This window comes from Garra rufa, chromosome 13 (assembly GCF_049309525.1).
Source record: "Garra rufa chromosome 13, GarRuf1.0, whole genome shotgun sequence".
Classification (NCBI taxonomy): Eukaryota; Metazoa; Chordata; class Actinopteri; order Cypriniformes; family Cyprinidae; genus Garra; species Garra rufa.
Genome location: NC_133373.1, coordinates 28,174,637 through 28,192,449, shown reverse-complemented (window position 1 = coordinate 28,192,449; position 17,813 = coordinate 28,174,637). Strand labels below are relative to the sequence as shown.

Below are 17,813 nucleotides of genomic sequence, written 5' to 3'. Positions count from 1 at the left end.
TCCCAGCCTCACTAGCTGCTGCCTGTCTGTCAGGAAGCTGTTGATCCACTGACAGACTGATGTGGGCACAGAGAGCTGAGTTAGTTTGGGCAGGAGGAGGTTTGGGATGATAGTGTTGAAGGCTGAACTGAAGTCCACAAACAGGATCCTCACATAAGTCCCTGATTTGTCCAGATGCTGCAGTATGAAATGTAGACTCATGTTCACTGCATCATCTACAGACCTGTTTGCACGATAAGCAAACTGCAGGGGGTCCAGTGAGGGTCTGGTGATGTCCTTCAGATAAGCCAGAACCAGTTTCTCAAACGACTTCATGACGACAGATGTTAGCGCCACAGGTCTGTAGTCGTTAAGTCCTGTTATTTTGGGTTTCTTTGGAATGGGGATGATTTCAGAACGTTTGAGAGAGGCGGGGACTTCACACAACTCCAAAGACCTATTGAAGATCTGTGAGAAAATGGGTGCCAGCTGATCTGCACAGGTTTTCAGACAGGCTGGTGTGACACCGTCAGGGCCTGGTGCCTTTCTTCTTTTGTTCTTTTTGAAGACCTTGCGTACCTCATCTTCACTGATTTGAATGGGAGTTGCAGGAGTGGGGGAGAGGGGTGATGTTGGAGGTGTAAATGGTGTCTTTTCAAACCGACAATAGAACTCGTTCAGATCGTCTGCCAGTTGCTGATTCTGCAAAGTGCTGGGGGATGATGTCTTGTAATTGGTGATGTGTTTTAGACCTTTCCACACTGATGAAGAGTCACTGGAATGAAATTGGTTCCTTATCTTTTCGGAATAATTTCTCTTTGCCACTTTGATCTCCTTTTCCAGTGTGTATTTGGCCTCTTTATACAAGACTTTGTCCCCTTTCCTGTAAGCATCATCTTTGACATGACGAAGCTGTCTGAGTTTTGCAGTGAACCATGGTTTGTCGTTGTTGTAAGTTAAGCGAGTCCTGGTAGGAATGCATAAATCCTCACAGAAACTGATATATGAAGTAACAGTCTCTGTAAGCTCGTCCAGATCAGTAGCAGCAGCTTCAAAAACACTCCAATCAGTACATTCGAAACAGGCTTGTAAAGCCCGCTCTGTTTCGTTGGTCCATCTCTTTACAGACTTTGCTACAGGTTTAGCAGATTTAAGTTGTTGCCTGTAGGTTGGTATAAGATGAACCAGGCAGTGATCAGAAAGTCCCAAAGCTGCCCGTGAGACAGAGTGATATGCATTCCTTATTGTGGTGTAACAGTGGTCCAATATATTTCTATCTCTGGTCGGACATGTGATGTGCTGTCTGTATTTTGGAAGTTCACGGGAGAGATTTGCTCTATTAAAATCCCCAAGAATGATTAAAACAGAGTCCGGGTGTTGTTGTTCTGTCTCTGTGATGTGATCAGCGAGTTTCTGTAACGCCAGGCTCACGTGCGCTTGCGGTGGAATGTACACACTCACGAGAATGAACGAGCAAAACTCTCGCGGCGAATAGAACGGCTTACAGTTTATGAAAAGCGCTTCAACATCAGAACAGCATATTTTCTTTAACACTGTTACATCTGTACACCACCTCTCATTGATGTAAAAGCACGTCCCGCCGCCGCGCGATTTCCCCGTCGATTCTGCGTCGCGGTCTCCTCTGAACAGCTGATATCCCGGGAGATGAATCGCGCTGTCCGGTATAGCCGCGTTCAGCCAGGTTTCCGTGAAACACAGAGCAGCAGAGTGTGAGAGGTCCTTATTTGTCCGGGAGAGCAGAAGGAGTTCGTCCGTTTTGTTTGGTAGAGACCGGAGATTTGCCAAATGTATGCCTGGCAGTGTCATCCTGAATCCACGCTGACGAAGCTTCACGAGCGCGCCGGCGCGCTTCCCCCGCGTCCTGCGCGTCCTGCGCGTCCTGAAGCCTTTGGTAAGCGCCGCCGCTCCGCCAACTATGATGTTGAGCAAAACGTCCGAATAATCAAAAACCGGTAGGAGATTTTGTGGTATGTTCTGCCTAATGTTTAGCAGTTCATCCCTTGTAAAACTGATCGTGTTTGCAAAACAAAAAACAGGAAAAACGAACAAAAACACTAAAACAACTGGAGAGCTAAGCACAGAGGCTGCCATTCGCGGCGCCATCTTGTTCTAAAATTACACAACATGTTGAGTTTGATCCATGTTGTGGGTGGCTCAGGACCTTAAGTAGTGTTCAAGTTAGAAGATTTTGGAAAACTGAACTGTGATTAGATGTTGTATACTTTTGAGGAGACTCAGGAGCTACAGAACTGAAGCGTAGTCTACTGTTTTGTTCTACAGTGACTCAGCTTAAAAGAGTAAACAATTTAGGAATTATTCATAATAATATTAGTCTATGAATGTTGGTCCAGCTGGAAATCATAAACACGAGCTGGCTGACTGCACCTGCTGAGAGCCTAGGTTTGAGGAGCTTAGTTTGTACTGATGTTGCTTACCATTTTTCTTTCTATATTTTTTCATTTCACTAAACAAAAATGTAGTTGACTTCCTTTTTGGTGTAGCTTTCAAAATTTGTTTTTGCACATACTCAACCTATATTGTTGGGTGAACGATGCCTTCTTTTTTCCCATCAAGCAGATAAATGTCATGTTCCTCTTGTCAAACAAGTACCAGTCCCAAAATGTGGTTTTTGCGGCTAACCAACTTTAAAAGAGGTAGTTCAGATAATTCCACATTGCTGGTTGAGGTAAGACAGTGAAACGGCAACAGTCTGTGTTGGTTTAAGCTTAGTAATACTGATGACTTGAAGAGGTCTGCTTTAATTTGTGTTTGGAAATGGTTTACCCTGGAGCTCTAGTTACACACAGAGATATAGCTTTGGGAGTTTTAAATGTTTGGCTTTTTGGGCTGGACAGCAGAGTTTGGGTGGTGCTGTTTGTGTGCTCAAACTGTGATTTCATGTCGCAAAAGCATTCCCTCTCTTCTGTTTTAGAGCTCTCAGCTCACGTGGAGCCACATTCAAGTGAGAGGCAAGCATTTTCTGTCCTCTACATCCTCTTACAGATACGGGCAGATGAGGCATGAGCTTTGAATTAGTCCATCATTTAAATGCCCAGCTGGAAGCAGCAGACCCACACTCACTCACTTTTAAAGTAAAGGACTGCAGCATTACCTCACCGGAGGCCTGGAATGTGTGGAATGATAATAAGAATATGGAAGGCATGTGCTATACAGATGGAGCTGAACTAATTCAGATCAAGGGCCACTGCTGCTCTCAGTGCTGCTCAGTTTCAGTCTGAAGATAGTCTAATTGCCTGTTCCTCATATATATGATATGGGCCATTCTACAGAATTAATCCAAACTGCTGTCCCACAATCAGTAAGCTTCATATATATTTTAGTGGGTAAATGGTGAGTAGATAGGCCCCTTCATTTTGAGGTAAATATGTTCGAAAATATGAAAAATCTTTGTGTAAGTTTAAAGAATGTCACTACCGAACACCATTTTTCTATAATTAGGCGCCCTTTTTGCGAGTAATTCCATAACATTTAGTTTTTATATGTGTACAACTTTTCAGAACTGTGCTAGCTAACCATTTGCTGATTAGAATCTTTGAGCTAGGTTCAAAAGTATTTAGTAATTGTCGCTACTTAAACAGTCACAACAAAAACATGTCATCCTTGACAAATTTGGGGAGAGGACAAATACTCCAAAACTTTCTGAAAATACAATATGAAAATTAATTGCACAATTACTAGAAATGTGTATCTTGGATATTATACAATTTGCATACATACAAGACATTTCCAACTCTAACTTTGGACCAGTTTTGTAGAATTGCCCATTTACATCGAAATACACTTGTTTATTTAGCAATATTTCAAGTTGTGTATATATATTCTCTTTCCTTAGTTGCTGTTACTAAATTTCAGGTTCAAGTTAGTTAAAATGTATTTTTATATTCCTATTATTGAAGAAGTTATGAGGCCAGTTTAAGACTTGAATATGTTCTTGGATGAAGGTTTTGGCCCTTCCACCCATCACTCAGAGCTAAAAAACAGCCTCTGGCCTGTCATTACCATCCCAACCAACAGTATGCACTTGAAAAAGCTTGGCTAATGGCAAAAAGGCCTGTGGCCTAGTTGCTGTTGTAAAGTTTTTATTTAGTCTTAGTTCAGCTGTTCTATCTCTCTTTATCTTAAGTATCCTAGAGAAGAGGAGGACCTGACTCTGTTGTTGTTTTTTTGTTTTTAATTATGCATCCAACAGCAAATCTCACATATTCACATCATGTTTTGTCTAAAAGCTGGAGGTGCTCTGCAGGCCAGCAGATTGGAATGCAAAAGCTGGAATTTCTCACAGAGAGCAGCGTTCCATTGGGAGTCTTAGTATTCTGAGATCATCTGTTTGGAGTTTTGTTGGAATGGATTGGTTAAGAGACATTTTGTGAAGAACGAGAAAACCTTGAACCCTGTGAATAAGATTTATAAGACATTATTTATACACTAAAAATGAGTTTTCAAAAATTTTAACAGCCTAATTGCATAAGCCCATGTCTATAATACACAACCGTTTGTGAGGCCCTGGTCTTCCTACCTCTGGCCCGTACACACAATGACAGGATATATGTGTTTGTCAGCATAGTCCTGAGCAGGAAGAAGGCCTTTGTGTTTGACTTTTCATTCAACAGGACTTTAAAGGGCATCTAGTACAGCAGCAGGAGAGATCCAGCCTAGTCTACAACTTGGATACAACAAACATGCTCTTAAATCTTCCATTTCGGAAAAGAAACTATGCCACCTGCAGCTGCTGGGGTATTAATAGTTTTCTAAAGAAGTTGAAAGAAGCTAATCTCTAGTTTTGAGTAAAGTACCTTCTTATTGTATGTGCTTTTTTTGAAGCGGTCTGAGGTCATTTGCTGTTACGTGTATGTCACGAGCTTGTAGAAAATAGGATACACCCACACTCGCTCACGCTGAAGTCAGAGCCAGGCAGCACCACAGTTGAATATGTGCACTCACAACAAGACAGCTGCAAAGGTCAGAGAAGGTCGCAAGGGCTGGGCAGTAAGAGAGCCTTCTGCTCTTGTGTGTGTTGAGTTTATAAATATGTTGCACCCGAAAATGCCACCAGGGTGTAAAAGCGTGTACTTACTTGCCTTGTAAAAATGTTCTCCGGTCCCACCAAAAAAAAAAAAAAAAAAATTAAAGAAGTTCACTTTCAGAATCAAAATTTACAGATAATTTACTCACCCCCTTGTCATCCAAGATGTTCATGGCTTTATTTCTTCAGTCGTATCAGTCGTGTTTTTGAGGAAAACGTTTCAGGATTTCTCTATATGTTGTGGACTTCTGTGGTGTCCATGAGTTTGAACTTCCAAAATGCAGTTTAAATGCAGCTTCAAGGAGCTCTGAACAGTGCCAGCCAAGGAAGAAGAGCCGTATCTGGCGAAACGATTGGTCATTTTTCTAAAAAAAAAAAATGACAATTGATATACTTTTTAACCTTAAATGCTTGTCTTGTCTAGCTTTGTGTGTACTCTGTGTATTCCGGTTCAAAACAGTTGGGATGTCGAAAAACTCCCATCACATTTTCTCTCTGTTTTACCTTTTTTTTTTTTGTAAAGGGCATTTGATCTTTGCACATTCACTTTGCAAATACTTGGTCGGTACTTACACTTAGAGACAGGAGTTTTTCGACCTACCCTAACCATCTTGAACTGGAATACACAGAGCACATGCAGAGCTAGACAAGACGAGCATTTGAGGCTAAAAAAGTATATAAAATGTCATTTCTCTAGATAAGACCCTTCTTCCTTGGCTGGGATCTTTTAGAGCCCTTTGAAGCTGCATTTAAACTGCATTTTGGAAGTTCAAACTCGCAGCCACTATATGGAGAGAAATCCTAAAATGTTTTCCACAAAAAAGAAAGGAACATCTTGGATGACAAGGGGGTGATTTAAATCACCTGTAAATTTTTGTTCTGGAAGTGAACAACTTCTTTAAATGTTATATTTTCTTTACAAAAAAACTACATAACTTTGGAAATTACTGACTGATTTATAAGATCGGGCCATCCTTGGCCGATATATACGTGGCACAAAAAACCTGTCTCAACAAACTGACAACTTCTCTGTAAACCAATAGCTTGGAAATTATAACCCCACAAATTCACAAAAGCCCAGCAAAAATCCTGTGTTCTCAGCCCAGAGTATCGTGTGTGGAGCGAAAGTAATGGAATGTGAGGGGAAGATGTTTAGTTCAGCTTGTGTGTCACTGTTTGCTCTGTCGCAGCAGATGTGTGCAGTGTGTTCCGAGTGTGTTTGGTCCTTTTTGGCTGGCGCCTTTCTTGCGATCTTAATTAAAATCGCGTGCCAGTGACAAGTTTTTAATGAAGCTCTCCTACACTCATGTTTGTTTGTGTTTCTGACTGAGACTGTGGCTTATTAATGAGGGATGGGATTTATTTGGAAAGTATCAGATTAAAATTCTGTCTTTTTGAATGACAAGCCAATAAAGCTTGTCTCACTTATGTCTCTGTTTGTGTAGGATGGCTCTCTGGGTAATATAGATGACCTGGCACAAGAGTACTCGGAGTACTACAATACATACTTCAGCGACGTCAGCGATCGGATGGAGGAACTACGTAAGCGGCAAGTCTCTCAAGAGATAGACATGGTAAGTTCAGACTGAATTGTACACCTGCACTTGCTGTGATTTAGCATTATTATTAAATCGCCTAGTCATCAGATAATTCTTAAGAACTGTTTATAGATACTTTCACCATGGGTTTAATTCATCTTGGCATGTTTACTGCCTTGGCATTTAAACCAGATGAGTTAATCTGGCAGTCATTAGCACTGTGAAACACGTTTTTGGGTCAGGTGGAAAAAGTTTTAGCCCTTTAGTCACAATCGGCTAAATATGGCTAATGTCATATCAGGCCACTGCAAGATAAACAAAAAAAAAATTGCTGAGTATGCTTTCAACAATTTTAATGTACTGAAACATTTTGTGCAGACGTTTCGATTTCTGAAACATATTTAGTTTCAATTCTTGAAAGTTATTATCTTGTTTATAGTTTTTGATTGCAAAACCAACTTTGCTCTCTAACCTACATACTATGAGTTTGGCTTTAATAAATGAGAATGTAATAAATGTAATGCTAAAGCTATTAAGCACTGTATGGCCTACTTGTTATTGCAGTAACAGTTGGTTTAGTCATAAACCAGTGCAATAGTTTCCCTTCCATCTGTGTTCCAGGGACAATGAACCACAAGCACAGCTAATCACAAAATTCGCTTATTTCTTTCATCACTTGGTGCTACAGAATGGCCATTGTAAACCTATGAGCTAATAGAAGGAAACGCTTGTCTTAAGCCATTACAAAATGAAGACAAATGCGTTCACCCCCTGCCCTTTCTCCATACGTGTTTGGATTGTCTGCGGTTCTGTCAGTGCTCTGCGTTTCTCGTCTGCGTCTCAAAGCGTCTATGTTCTCATGGATGTAGGGTAGTGGGCCACCCAGGGTTGCTAAGAAACCGCCGGACTCATTATAACATGCAGCTGGAGTTGGCACTGTCCAGTGAGGGGATTTTGAGAGAGAGAAAGAAAGAAAGAAAACATTCTGAAAGTCATGCTCAGCTGTGGTGCTGGCCTCAGACAGGAACCGGTCATTTTCAAGGTTTGGAGAACATTAGGTACGCTGTTGTGTTGAATTGTTTCAATGAATTTTATCTCGGAATTCTGGAATGAACGATACAGAAATCCACTCCACGCCACTGTCCAGAATTACTACGACAAATCACTGTTCTTGCTAAGAATTAGCATTGCCTTTAATGCAAAACATCCCAGAACAGCTTACTTACATCTACTCAGTCTCATATGAAAAAATATAAATATAAAAAATTCCACCTATATGGAATTTTTTATATCTTTTATATTTTATATCCATTACTGTAATGTGGATAAAGCTGTGTAAAAGTTGTTCAAGTTTTTGTACTTATGTGTTCCACTAAAGAAAGAATACCATATGGGGTTTGAAACACTTTCTTATGGAAGTAAGTTTCTGCCACTGAAAAAAAAAGGTTGTTGTGACCTTTTATCTCACAGTTGTCTTTTTTTCTTAGAATTGCATGGTACAAACGTGCAATTCTGACTTTTTTTCCTGAGAATTGTGAGATATAAATTCACAATTTTGAAAAAAGGTCTGAATTTCAAGATAAAAAAATTGCAATTCTTTTTTTTTTATCACAAATGCATATTTGTATCTTGCAATTCTGGCCTTTTCATCGCAAATGCGAGTTTGTATCTTGCAATTCAGACTTTTTCTCAAAATTGCGAGTTTATATCTCGCAATTCTGACTTTTTTCTCAGAATTGTGAGATATAATCTTGCAATTGCGAGTTATAAAGTCAAATTTTGAGGGTGAAAAAGGACTGATAGATGTTTAGATCTCACAATTCTGACTTTCTAACTTGCAATTTTGAGAAATAAAGTCATAATTGCGAGACATAAACTCGGAATTCTAAGAAAAATGTCAGATTTGTAGAGTTTATTTAGAGTTTATATCATGCAATTCTGACTTATTTTCTCAAAAAGACTAAGGAAAAAAAGTCAGAACTGTGTGTCTGTATCACAATTCTCAGGAAAAAATCTGAATTGCGAGATAAAAACCTTTTTTATTGCAAATGTGGGTTTGTATCTCGCAATTCTGACTTATTCTCGCAATTGCAAGTTTATATCTTGCAATTCTGACTTTTCTTTCTCAGAATTGTGAGATATAACCTTGCAATTGCAAGTTATAAAGTCCAATTTTGAGGAGGAAAAAGAGACATATGAGATATATGCATTCAGACTTGCAAGTTAATATCTCACAATTATGACTTCATAACTTGCAATTGTGTTATAAAGTCAGAATTCCAAGATATAAACTAGCAATTTTGAGAAATAAAATCACAATTGCCAGATATAAGCTCACAATTGAATTGTGAGTTTATACCTTGCAGTTGTGACTATTTCTCAGAATTCTGACTTTATTTATTATTGTGAATTACTGTGAAGTCACGCAATTCTGAGAAAAAAAATCAGATTTGTGAGTTTATATCTTTCAATTCTGACTTTATAACTCCCAATTGCGAGTTTATATCACACATTTCTGACTTCATTTCTCAAAATTGCAAGTTTATATCTTAAAAAAAATGTCAGTTTCTGGGGAAAAAAAGGTCAAAATTGTGAGATGTAAACTTGCAATTGCGGAAAAAAAAAAAGAATTGTGAGGAAAAAAGTTATAATTACCTTTTTTATTTTTTATTTAGTGGCGGAAGCGGGATTCTGACCTATTCTGACCTATGACAGAATTGTCATTTTCATGTGAATTGTTCCTTTATGTTCTTTTCTCTGTTCTATCCGATTCATCTAATCCAGCATCCGGCACCACACCCTGCCCTGTGTAAACTGTACTAAAGCTAAATCTGGTTAATACAGGGCAGTGCAGCACAAAACCTTGGCTGTACCATTCCACCTAAACCAGTACTGACTCAGCTGTGTTTGTTTAGTAATCCTGATTCATGCCTCTTCTATGCTAGTGTACTTTCAGAGTGCACTTTATGAATATTGAGTGCTTCATCTATTATTAAGTTTATCTTTACTTTAATACCATATCTCTGCCCCTTTAATTAGCACAAACCTAAGATAGCCGCCAACAAAGGCAAGATAAAGCCCATGCAGTGGACGTCAGATCTCACAATGAGTTGAGTGCAAAAATAGATCTTCCTATTCAGAATATGCCAGTGTGATGCATCAAAGGACTATGCGATAAACCCCGAGTAGAGGGTGTTGACTGTCAACCGAAGCTTTAGTCTGAGGCTAATGGGGCCGGAGGAAGTGTCAAGTGGGCCAAGTAGGTCATCTCTTTATGTATTTAGTGTTGCTGGTCTTATGCCATTCTCGGGAGTATCATGAAAAGGGAAATGGGGACATTGGAGTAGCTGCTGGCTGAAGAGAGGTTCGGTTAATGGGAAAAGGAATGATATGGATAATGGTGGGAATTTTGCAGTCCATGTGCAAGTGCAAGAAAAACATGCTTGTTTTGGGGCTCTGCAGGTCTGCACAGGTTGAACTGGTTCGTTTAGTAATGCAGATGGTTTTGAAAACCAGTCATTCTTCTACTTAGTGTCCTTCCAAAAAAAATTTCCATAACACAAAAGATTTTTTTTTTTTCATATTTGCACAGCTCTTTTTAGACACTGTCTGGGCTAAATCCATTGGGAAAGAATAAAAGTTGTGAAACAGGACTAGATGTTCGAGCTGAGTGGCTGCTGTCCAGTCTGAGGGCAGTAACAGGTGATTATCCTCATCCTGATTGGTGGTTTAAAGGCCACATTAATGGCTTGATATTTCAGCTTTGCCTTGAGAGACATGACGTTTACGTGACCTTTGAAATTTTTGGCGCTTCGGAGAAGTCAAAATGCTAGTACTGCCTGTCGTTGTCTTTCAGTCTTTTCTCTGCTCTTTCTAAACCTTTTCTTCCTCCTCATATCCTCTCACTAATTTCCATAAACACTGTCACCCAGCTAACCTCTCTCCCAAAGGCACGTAACCCTGTTTTAGAGGCCAAGCTGGCAATGGGCCTTTGGCTTTCTCCCCTCAACCCAAAAGAGGGGAAAGGTCACCGGTTTAACCAGAGGCAACACTGAAGGCTATTGTGAGTGAGGCACGAATGTTGTGGTCTATTCATACTTCGACAGAATGAATCTCTGAGCACATGCAGGAATCCACAGTGAAGGACTTGTATCCTGAACAGCATCAAATGAGGCCCATGGTTTCCCCTTCACTGCCAGCCAACCTCTTCCTTTCTGACAGAGGTGAAGTCCATGTGCTATTTGAAGCTGTCTGTTACTTTCTCTTCTCTATTTCTATTCTCTGGTTTAGTCAGAGGCATTCTCAAATGCCCTAGACATTCCCAAGTCCGATTTGAGGTTTGATTTCTGTTTCATTTCCTCAGATATCTCCACAGAGAGCTGACAGGGCTGGTTCGGGCTTCCACATTTGCTCAGCACTCTTCCTCTCTATCTAAAAGCTGTGCTTTTATAAGAGCTACCCTGATGACAAAGAGCTAAGAAAACATCCTCGACTCAATGTGTTGAATAGATAAACCCCCCATTTTACATAGAACAAACTTGCTGCTATTTTGCCATTTTTCTTTATAGCTGTTCATACAGAGACACTCTCCTTTATTTCATTTGCCAGACAGAGAGTCTCTATTAGCCACACAATGTGGTTGTGGAAAGCAGTTTGTTATTAGGTTTTAGCTTGAGCTTCAGTTTTGAAGGCGGAATAATAACAAAACATCAGACTTGAGTAGATTTAAACTTTAATCATATAGTTTGATTTTAGATTTTACTTTTTCGTACTTTAAGAAACCATGAAACAGTCTTGTTACCCTTTGGATGGCATACCGTTTAAATCAAAAGTGTACATACACCTTGCATAATCTGCATAATTGTTAATTATTTGACCAAAATATGAGGGATTATACACAATGCATGTTATTTTTGATTTAGTACTTACCTGTATAAGATACTTCACATAAAAGACGTTTACATATTCCACAATAGAAAATAATAGTTGAATTTATAAAAATGTCCCTGTTCAAAAGTTTACGTACACTTGATTCTTAATACTGTGTTGTTACCTGACACAGCTGTGTTTGTTTTCTTTGTTTAGTGATAGTTGTTCATGAGTCCCTTGTTTGTCCTGAACAGTTAAACTGCCCGCTGTTCTTCAGAAAAGCCCTTCAGGTCCCACATATTCTTTGGTTTTTCAGCATTTTTGTGTATTTAAACCCTTTCCAACAATGACTGTATGATTTTGAGATCCATCTTTTCACACTGAGGACAATTCCATATGGGGTTTGCAATTATTACAGAAGGTTCAAACGTTTATTGATGCTTCAGAAGGAAAAATGATGCATTAAGATCCAGGGGTGTAAACTTTTGAACATGTACATTTTTCTTATTTTGCCTAAGTATCATATATATTTTTTTCATTTAGTACTGCCTTTCAGAAGCTACAGAAGATACCTAAATATTCCCCAGAAGACAAAATAAGTTAAATTTACCTTGATTCAACCCTGAATTCAAAAAGTTTTCACCCTGGCTCTTAATGCATTGTTTTTCCTTCTGAAGCATCAGTATTATTTATATATAAATGCATGTGACTGAGCTACTGACTACTAAAGCTAGCCAACTTATTAGCATTGCTAATGTGAGATACTCCACAACACTTGATATGGTTGATACGGTTTAGGCAGTGGTGGAAAGAGTACTGAAAATGTATACTCAATTACAAGTACCGTTACATTGCTGAAATTGTACTCAATTACAAGTAAAAGTACTGGTGTTAAAAAAGTAATTAAGTAAAAGTACAAATTACTCTTCATAAAAACTACTCAGAGTACTAATTACTTTTTAGCTGGTTATTGAATTAGCTATAATTGCTGAATCAGACAAGATCCAGGCAATAAAGCACACGCTGCTTTTATGATATCATGGTACTGATCAATCTTAGATGGTTGTTTCCTCCGGGGGAAAAATTAATAGAGGAATTATACAAATTAAATTATAGGTTCCATTCATTACATAACACAATAAGAAAAAAAAGTATGCCTTACTAATATATATATTTAAGATATTAAAACAAGTACACAGTAAGCAATGCAATAAGAACAAATAAACAAATTAGGAATTAATTAATACAGTCTGTATTACAATGATGATAGATTTGCATGTTCTAGTTAGAGCTGGGCGAAATGTCCTAAAAATAAAATCCCAGATTTTTTCACAAAAAATCCGATTTACGATTTAAAATAGATTGTTCCCCCCTAAGACATTTAGCATGTAAAGAAACCCCAGCTTTTCCACAACATATGGGCACCATATATTTTGCAATATACATTGCAACTGCATCCGTGATTGCTTTCCACCAGTCCCCATTCTTATTATACCGGACACAGTAAATGTTTGTAAGACAAATAAATATGAGATGGGAGGAAATATATATTTCCATGCTTTTCTCTTGCAGTTATATCATCTATAAAATATTAAAATTTGAATACAGAAATATTAAATGATTTAAATAACCGAAACGATCTGCCAGCAGGTGGCAGCAAGACACTGATTTAATGACTGAATCAAATAATTCATTCACTCAGAATAAGTGAGCTGTTTTTATGAATGGGAAATTGAGTCATTTCACTAGATTCCTTTAAAAACGCATGTTCATTCATAAACGCTCAGCGGCTCAGAAGTGACTTGTTTCAGACTACTTTTGACCAGGAAATAGAGCAAAATTAGGCAATAGTGTTATAGTCAGACAATAAAGTCACTTAATAATAACTTCTTGTTTATTTAGCTGTTGTATTAAATCAATATCTCATTTACAAACTCCCTTAAAAATTATTAAAAGCTGTTACTCGTTTTGGATCGCAATATCACAAAGCTCTATTATAATCAAGGATGCTCGCTATACTGTACAATCAGTCTCTTATTTACACTCTCTCTACACTTTGTTTCTGAAAGGATTCGTGATATGTCCGTGATACATTACTCTACGTTGTAAAAACACGTAGAAACGGAACTTGTTTTTCGGTTCAAATACCATACCAGGCTTTTCATTGGTCCGTTAAGAAGCGATATTTTTATTGGCTACCGAAATGCCGGTCAGTGGTTAAAATATAATATTCAAATTTCAGTACTCTGTAACGAATTGTAATTTTAAAAGTAATTAAGTAAATTACTCAGGTTAATTTGTACTCAAGTACAAGTAAAATTACAGACTTAAAATTATACTCATGAAAGTACAAATACCCAAAAAATGTACTTAATTACAGTAACGTGAGTAGTTGTAATTCGTTACCTCCACCACTGGGTTTAGGGGGGTTCTACTTTAACATGACAATTCTGTAATTGCTCTTAAGAGTAATTTTAGTCACACCCTTTGCTTTAATGATTTTTCACTGTTTTGTCCCTCTCTTTTTCTCAGGCACAGGCTTGTGGTTTACTCAAAGGCATGTTGATTTAATTCCTGTTGGTCTGAAAGTAGGTCATGTTATGGAAGTGAACCTTTGTTTGAGGGGGAACCCACATACACGCACACCAAACGGCAGGTTATGCATTCAGTGTTGCCCAGTTCTTTCCTGACACTGACATACAGTACTTACCTGTTTACTTCAGCATGAGAAACAACTTGACTCCCTCCCTTTGACTGGTATCTCCAGGTTGAAACCACACAGCTGGAATACTGAAATAGTGTACCCACAAAACGTCACAAACTGTGAGTGTGTATGTTTTTGTTACAGCAGTAGGAATGGTTGGTCTGGTTCTACAAGGACACCTTCTCTACCTGTTACTCAACCAAACGTCTCTCTCCTGATTGGACAGTAGAAGCCAAAACTTTTCTCATAAGCCAACCGTATCCACCCATACAGGCATTTTTGCTGCCAGCCTGACTGTGTGTGTTCTGCCCTGCACACTGAAACTCTTTATGAATTTGTGTAAAACACCTCATAAGCCTCCTTCAGTTAGTTTAAACCCACTAATGCTGCTGTGCCAGCCATCCCACCACATCTCTGTCTGTCTCTATATCTCTTTTTCAGACAAAATAGCTGTTCCAAAACCTTGCAATGATCTATTCCTGCATAGGCAACTACCTTTTAAAGCCGAGAAAGAAGGGTTTTATCTAGTGAAACGATCGGTTAATTTCTAAAAAAAAAATTGTACAATTGATATACTTTTTAACCTCAAATGCTCATCTTGTCTAGCTCTGCGTAAACTTTGTGTATTCCGGTTTATGACAGTTAGGGTATGTCAAAAAAACTCCCATCTCATTTTCTCCTCCAACTTCAAAACAGTCCTACATCGCTGTTTTACCTTTTTTTGTAAAGGGTGTTTGACCTTCCTTGCACGTTTACTTTGTAAACACTGGGTCAGTACTTCTGAAGTTGGAAGAGAAAATAAGATTTTCCGACATACCATAACTGTATTGACCTGAAATACACCTAGCTCTGCGTGAGCTCTACAAGATGAGCATTTGAGGTTAAAAAGTATATAAATTATAATTTATTTTATTTTTTTAGAAAATAACCGATCGTTTTGCTAGATAAGACCGTTCTTCCTCGACTAGGATCATTTAGAGCCCTTTGAAGCTGCATTTAAACTGAATTTTGGAAGTTCAAACTCACAGGCACCATTGAAGTCCACTATATGGAGAAAAATTCTGAAATGTTTGCTTCAAATAACATAATTTCTTTACAACTGAAGAAAGAAAGACATATGAACATCTTGGATGACGTGAGTACAGTATCTGTACATTTTTTTTTCTGGAAGTGAACTTCTCCTTTAAGGCTGCATGCTAACCGTTGTGGAAGTGACTGATTTAAAAATGCTCTACTTAAAGAGCTGCTATATTCTGCTGTTAGATGCTTAGTTGTTTCCAGTAGAGTTTGATATTAGCATGGTGCTAAGCTAAAATGTAGTCAAAATGAGAGAAAAGCATGATTAGAAAAATCTCTTTTTTCAATGTTTTCCCCAAAATGTGCAGCATAGTGTTGATATTGAAGGAGGAGTTTACATATTACCACTTCTGATGGACCTCTTTCAATAGAAATCACTCTGTCTCTCTTCTAAATCACACAGTTATCATGTAAAGAGCTTGAATATGTTCAGTCAAATTCATTTTTAGTTTAGGGAGTGGCTGCATTATCATGCTCCAACATCTCACAACTATGTTTATTTTTTTTTGTGAGCATGCACTCTGTTTTATCTTTATATGTGGGTGTGGGTGTATACAGTAGTGACAGTGTCCTGCCTATTAGGCCAAATTCATCTTCAGCATGCATAGTACAAATCCAGTCATGCACATGCAATCACAGACACGCAGTCGCTCATCAACCACCAGCTGCTGGACCTCAGAATGATCTTCATATTGTCAGTCATTAAGTGGTTGTCTTTTAGCTCTACACATAGACGTTTCCCATATAGTGGTATAAATATTGACAGACACTGAACCAAACCATGTCAAGAGGTACAGTGTCTGTCTAGTGTACATCTGTACTATTACTTGAGTTGTTGTGAAGGCTGTGAGTGTGTGTCTGTGGGTCTGTGTCAGTGAGTGTGCACAGGCACAGAGCATCTCTTTGTGTGTGGATATGTGTTTTGGATGACACGGCCAGCAGCAGTGTGTACAGATGATTCAGTGTGTGCCAATGGGAGCATGTGCCCAGTGGGTATGGGGCAGTTGATGCCCTGCTGCTGATGATACAGAACACAGACCTGTGTATGTGTGTTTACTTTGGCCAGTGTGTGTTCATGGGGGAATAACTTCAACTGTGGGCACAACGTGTGTGTGTGTGTGTGTGTGTGTGTGTGTGTGTGTGTGTGTGAGAGAGAGAGAGAGAGAGAGAGAGAGAGAGAGTGAGTGAATTCTTCTTTCTGTCCTGGATGACTCTTCCACTTTTACAGCAGAACGTCTGATTTACTACTTAGAAGCTTCCGGACTTTACCAACACACCACTGAGTGCTAAAGCAGATGGATGGAGTGGCATAGAGACAAAACACACACAAACAGCCATCCTGGCCTAAAAAACAGTGCTACTTTCTGATGAAAATGCTTCGCTTGTAGGAAAAGAGGCTTGAAGATTACTACCGTGATAAGTGAGGGTCTGGACACAAATTTTCCACTGTGCTGTCCACCATCTACACACTTCCAAGGGCCATATGTGATCAGATCCAGGTGGTTGTGTTAGGGGGTAGGGCTGGGCAATTTGGCTTAGAATCAAAATCTCGATTAATTGAACATTTTAACCCGATTACGATTAATGAACGATTATTTTATTTATTAATAAAATTATATTTATATAATATTTTTTTGCCCTCATAGTTCACTGACAAGTTTTGTACAGTAAATATGTTCACATATTACAAGCGAGAGATTTTTGGATGAAGGGTGCATTACTTGATTTTAAAATAATTGAAGGAAACACACTATCTACGATCTATGATTATTAATTGAACATCAGTGTTGAACAACTGAAATTACAGCAAGCATTGCTTAAAACGAAAAGTCACATTTTTCTTAAATTAGTGAAAATAAATAACTTGCACTATTGGAAACAAAATAAATAATTTTCAATGTTTTTCATATTAAAAGTAGAAAATAAGCAGTATCTCCTCTAAATAAAATTACCCTTGTATATCCTGTAAATACTTTTTACTGTATAAATACTGTTTAAGCTCTCCATCGACATGTCGGCAGAATAACGGAACGGAGCGCTAGTGTTTTTTAAAGGGAAAGTAATTGAAATAATCTTCCTGGAAAAATTTTAACGATTATAGGTTCTGAATGTCGATTTCGATTATTTTTCGATTAATCGCCCAGCCCTATTAGGGGGTCTTTTTCATCCAAACATTGTATAACTCTATCAACATTCTGCCATAATGATATTTAATAACTATATTATTTAGCAGTCTTTGCTGATTCTCTCGTTCTACTACATGTTTTATATTATAATTTTTGCATATTTGTGACTATGAACCACAAAACCAGTCACCATTCATCTAAAAGCTGAATAAATACACTTTCCATTGATGTATGGTTTGTTAGGATAGGACAATATTTGGCCGAGATACATCTATTTGAAATTCTGGAATCTAAGGGTGCAAAAAAATCTTAATACTGAGAAATTGCCTTTTAAAGTTGTCCAAATTAAGTTCTTAGCGATGCATATAACTAACCAAAAATTAAGTTTTGATATATTTACGGTAGAAAAATATCATGGAACATAATCTTCACTCAATATTCTAATGATTTTTGCC

At 38.2% G+C, this 17,813-nt stretch overlaps 1 protein-coding gene across 5 annotated transcripts in view; it reads left to right on the top strand.

The window, feature by feature from the left end:
* The window catches only part of sash1a (SAM and SH3 domain containing 1a), a 279,016-nt gene that overhangs the window by 225,538 nt on the left and 35,665 nt on the right, over positions 1–17,813 (top strand). For all 5 annotated transcript variants that reach the window (XM_073853108.1, XM_073853107.1, XM_073853110.1 and 2 more), the window contains exon 2: positions 6,490–6,618. In XM_073853108.1, coding sequence (XP_073709209.1) covers positions 6,490–6,618 — 129 coding nt within the window. The remainder of the gene's footprint in view (positions 1–6,489; positions 6,619–17,813) is intronic.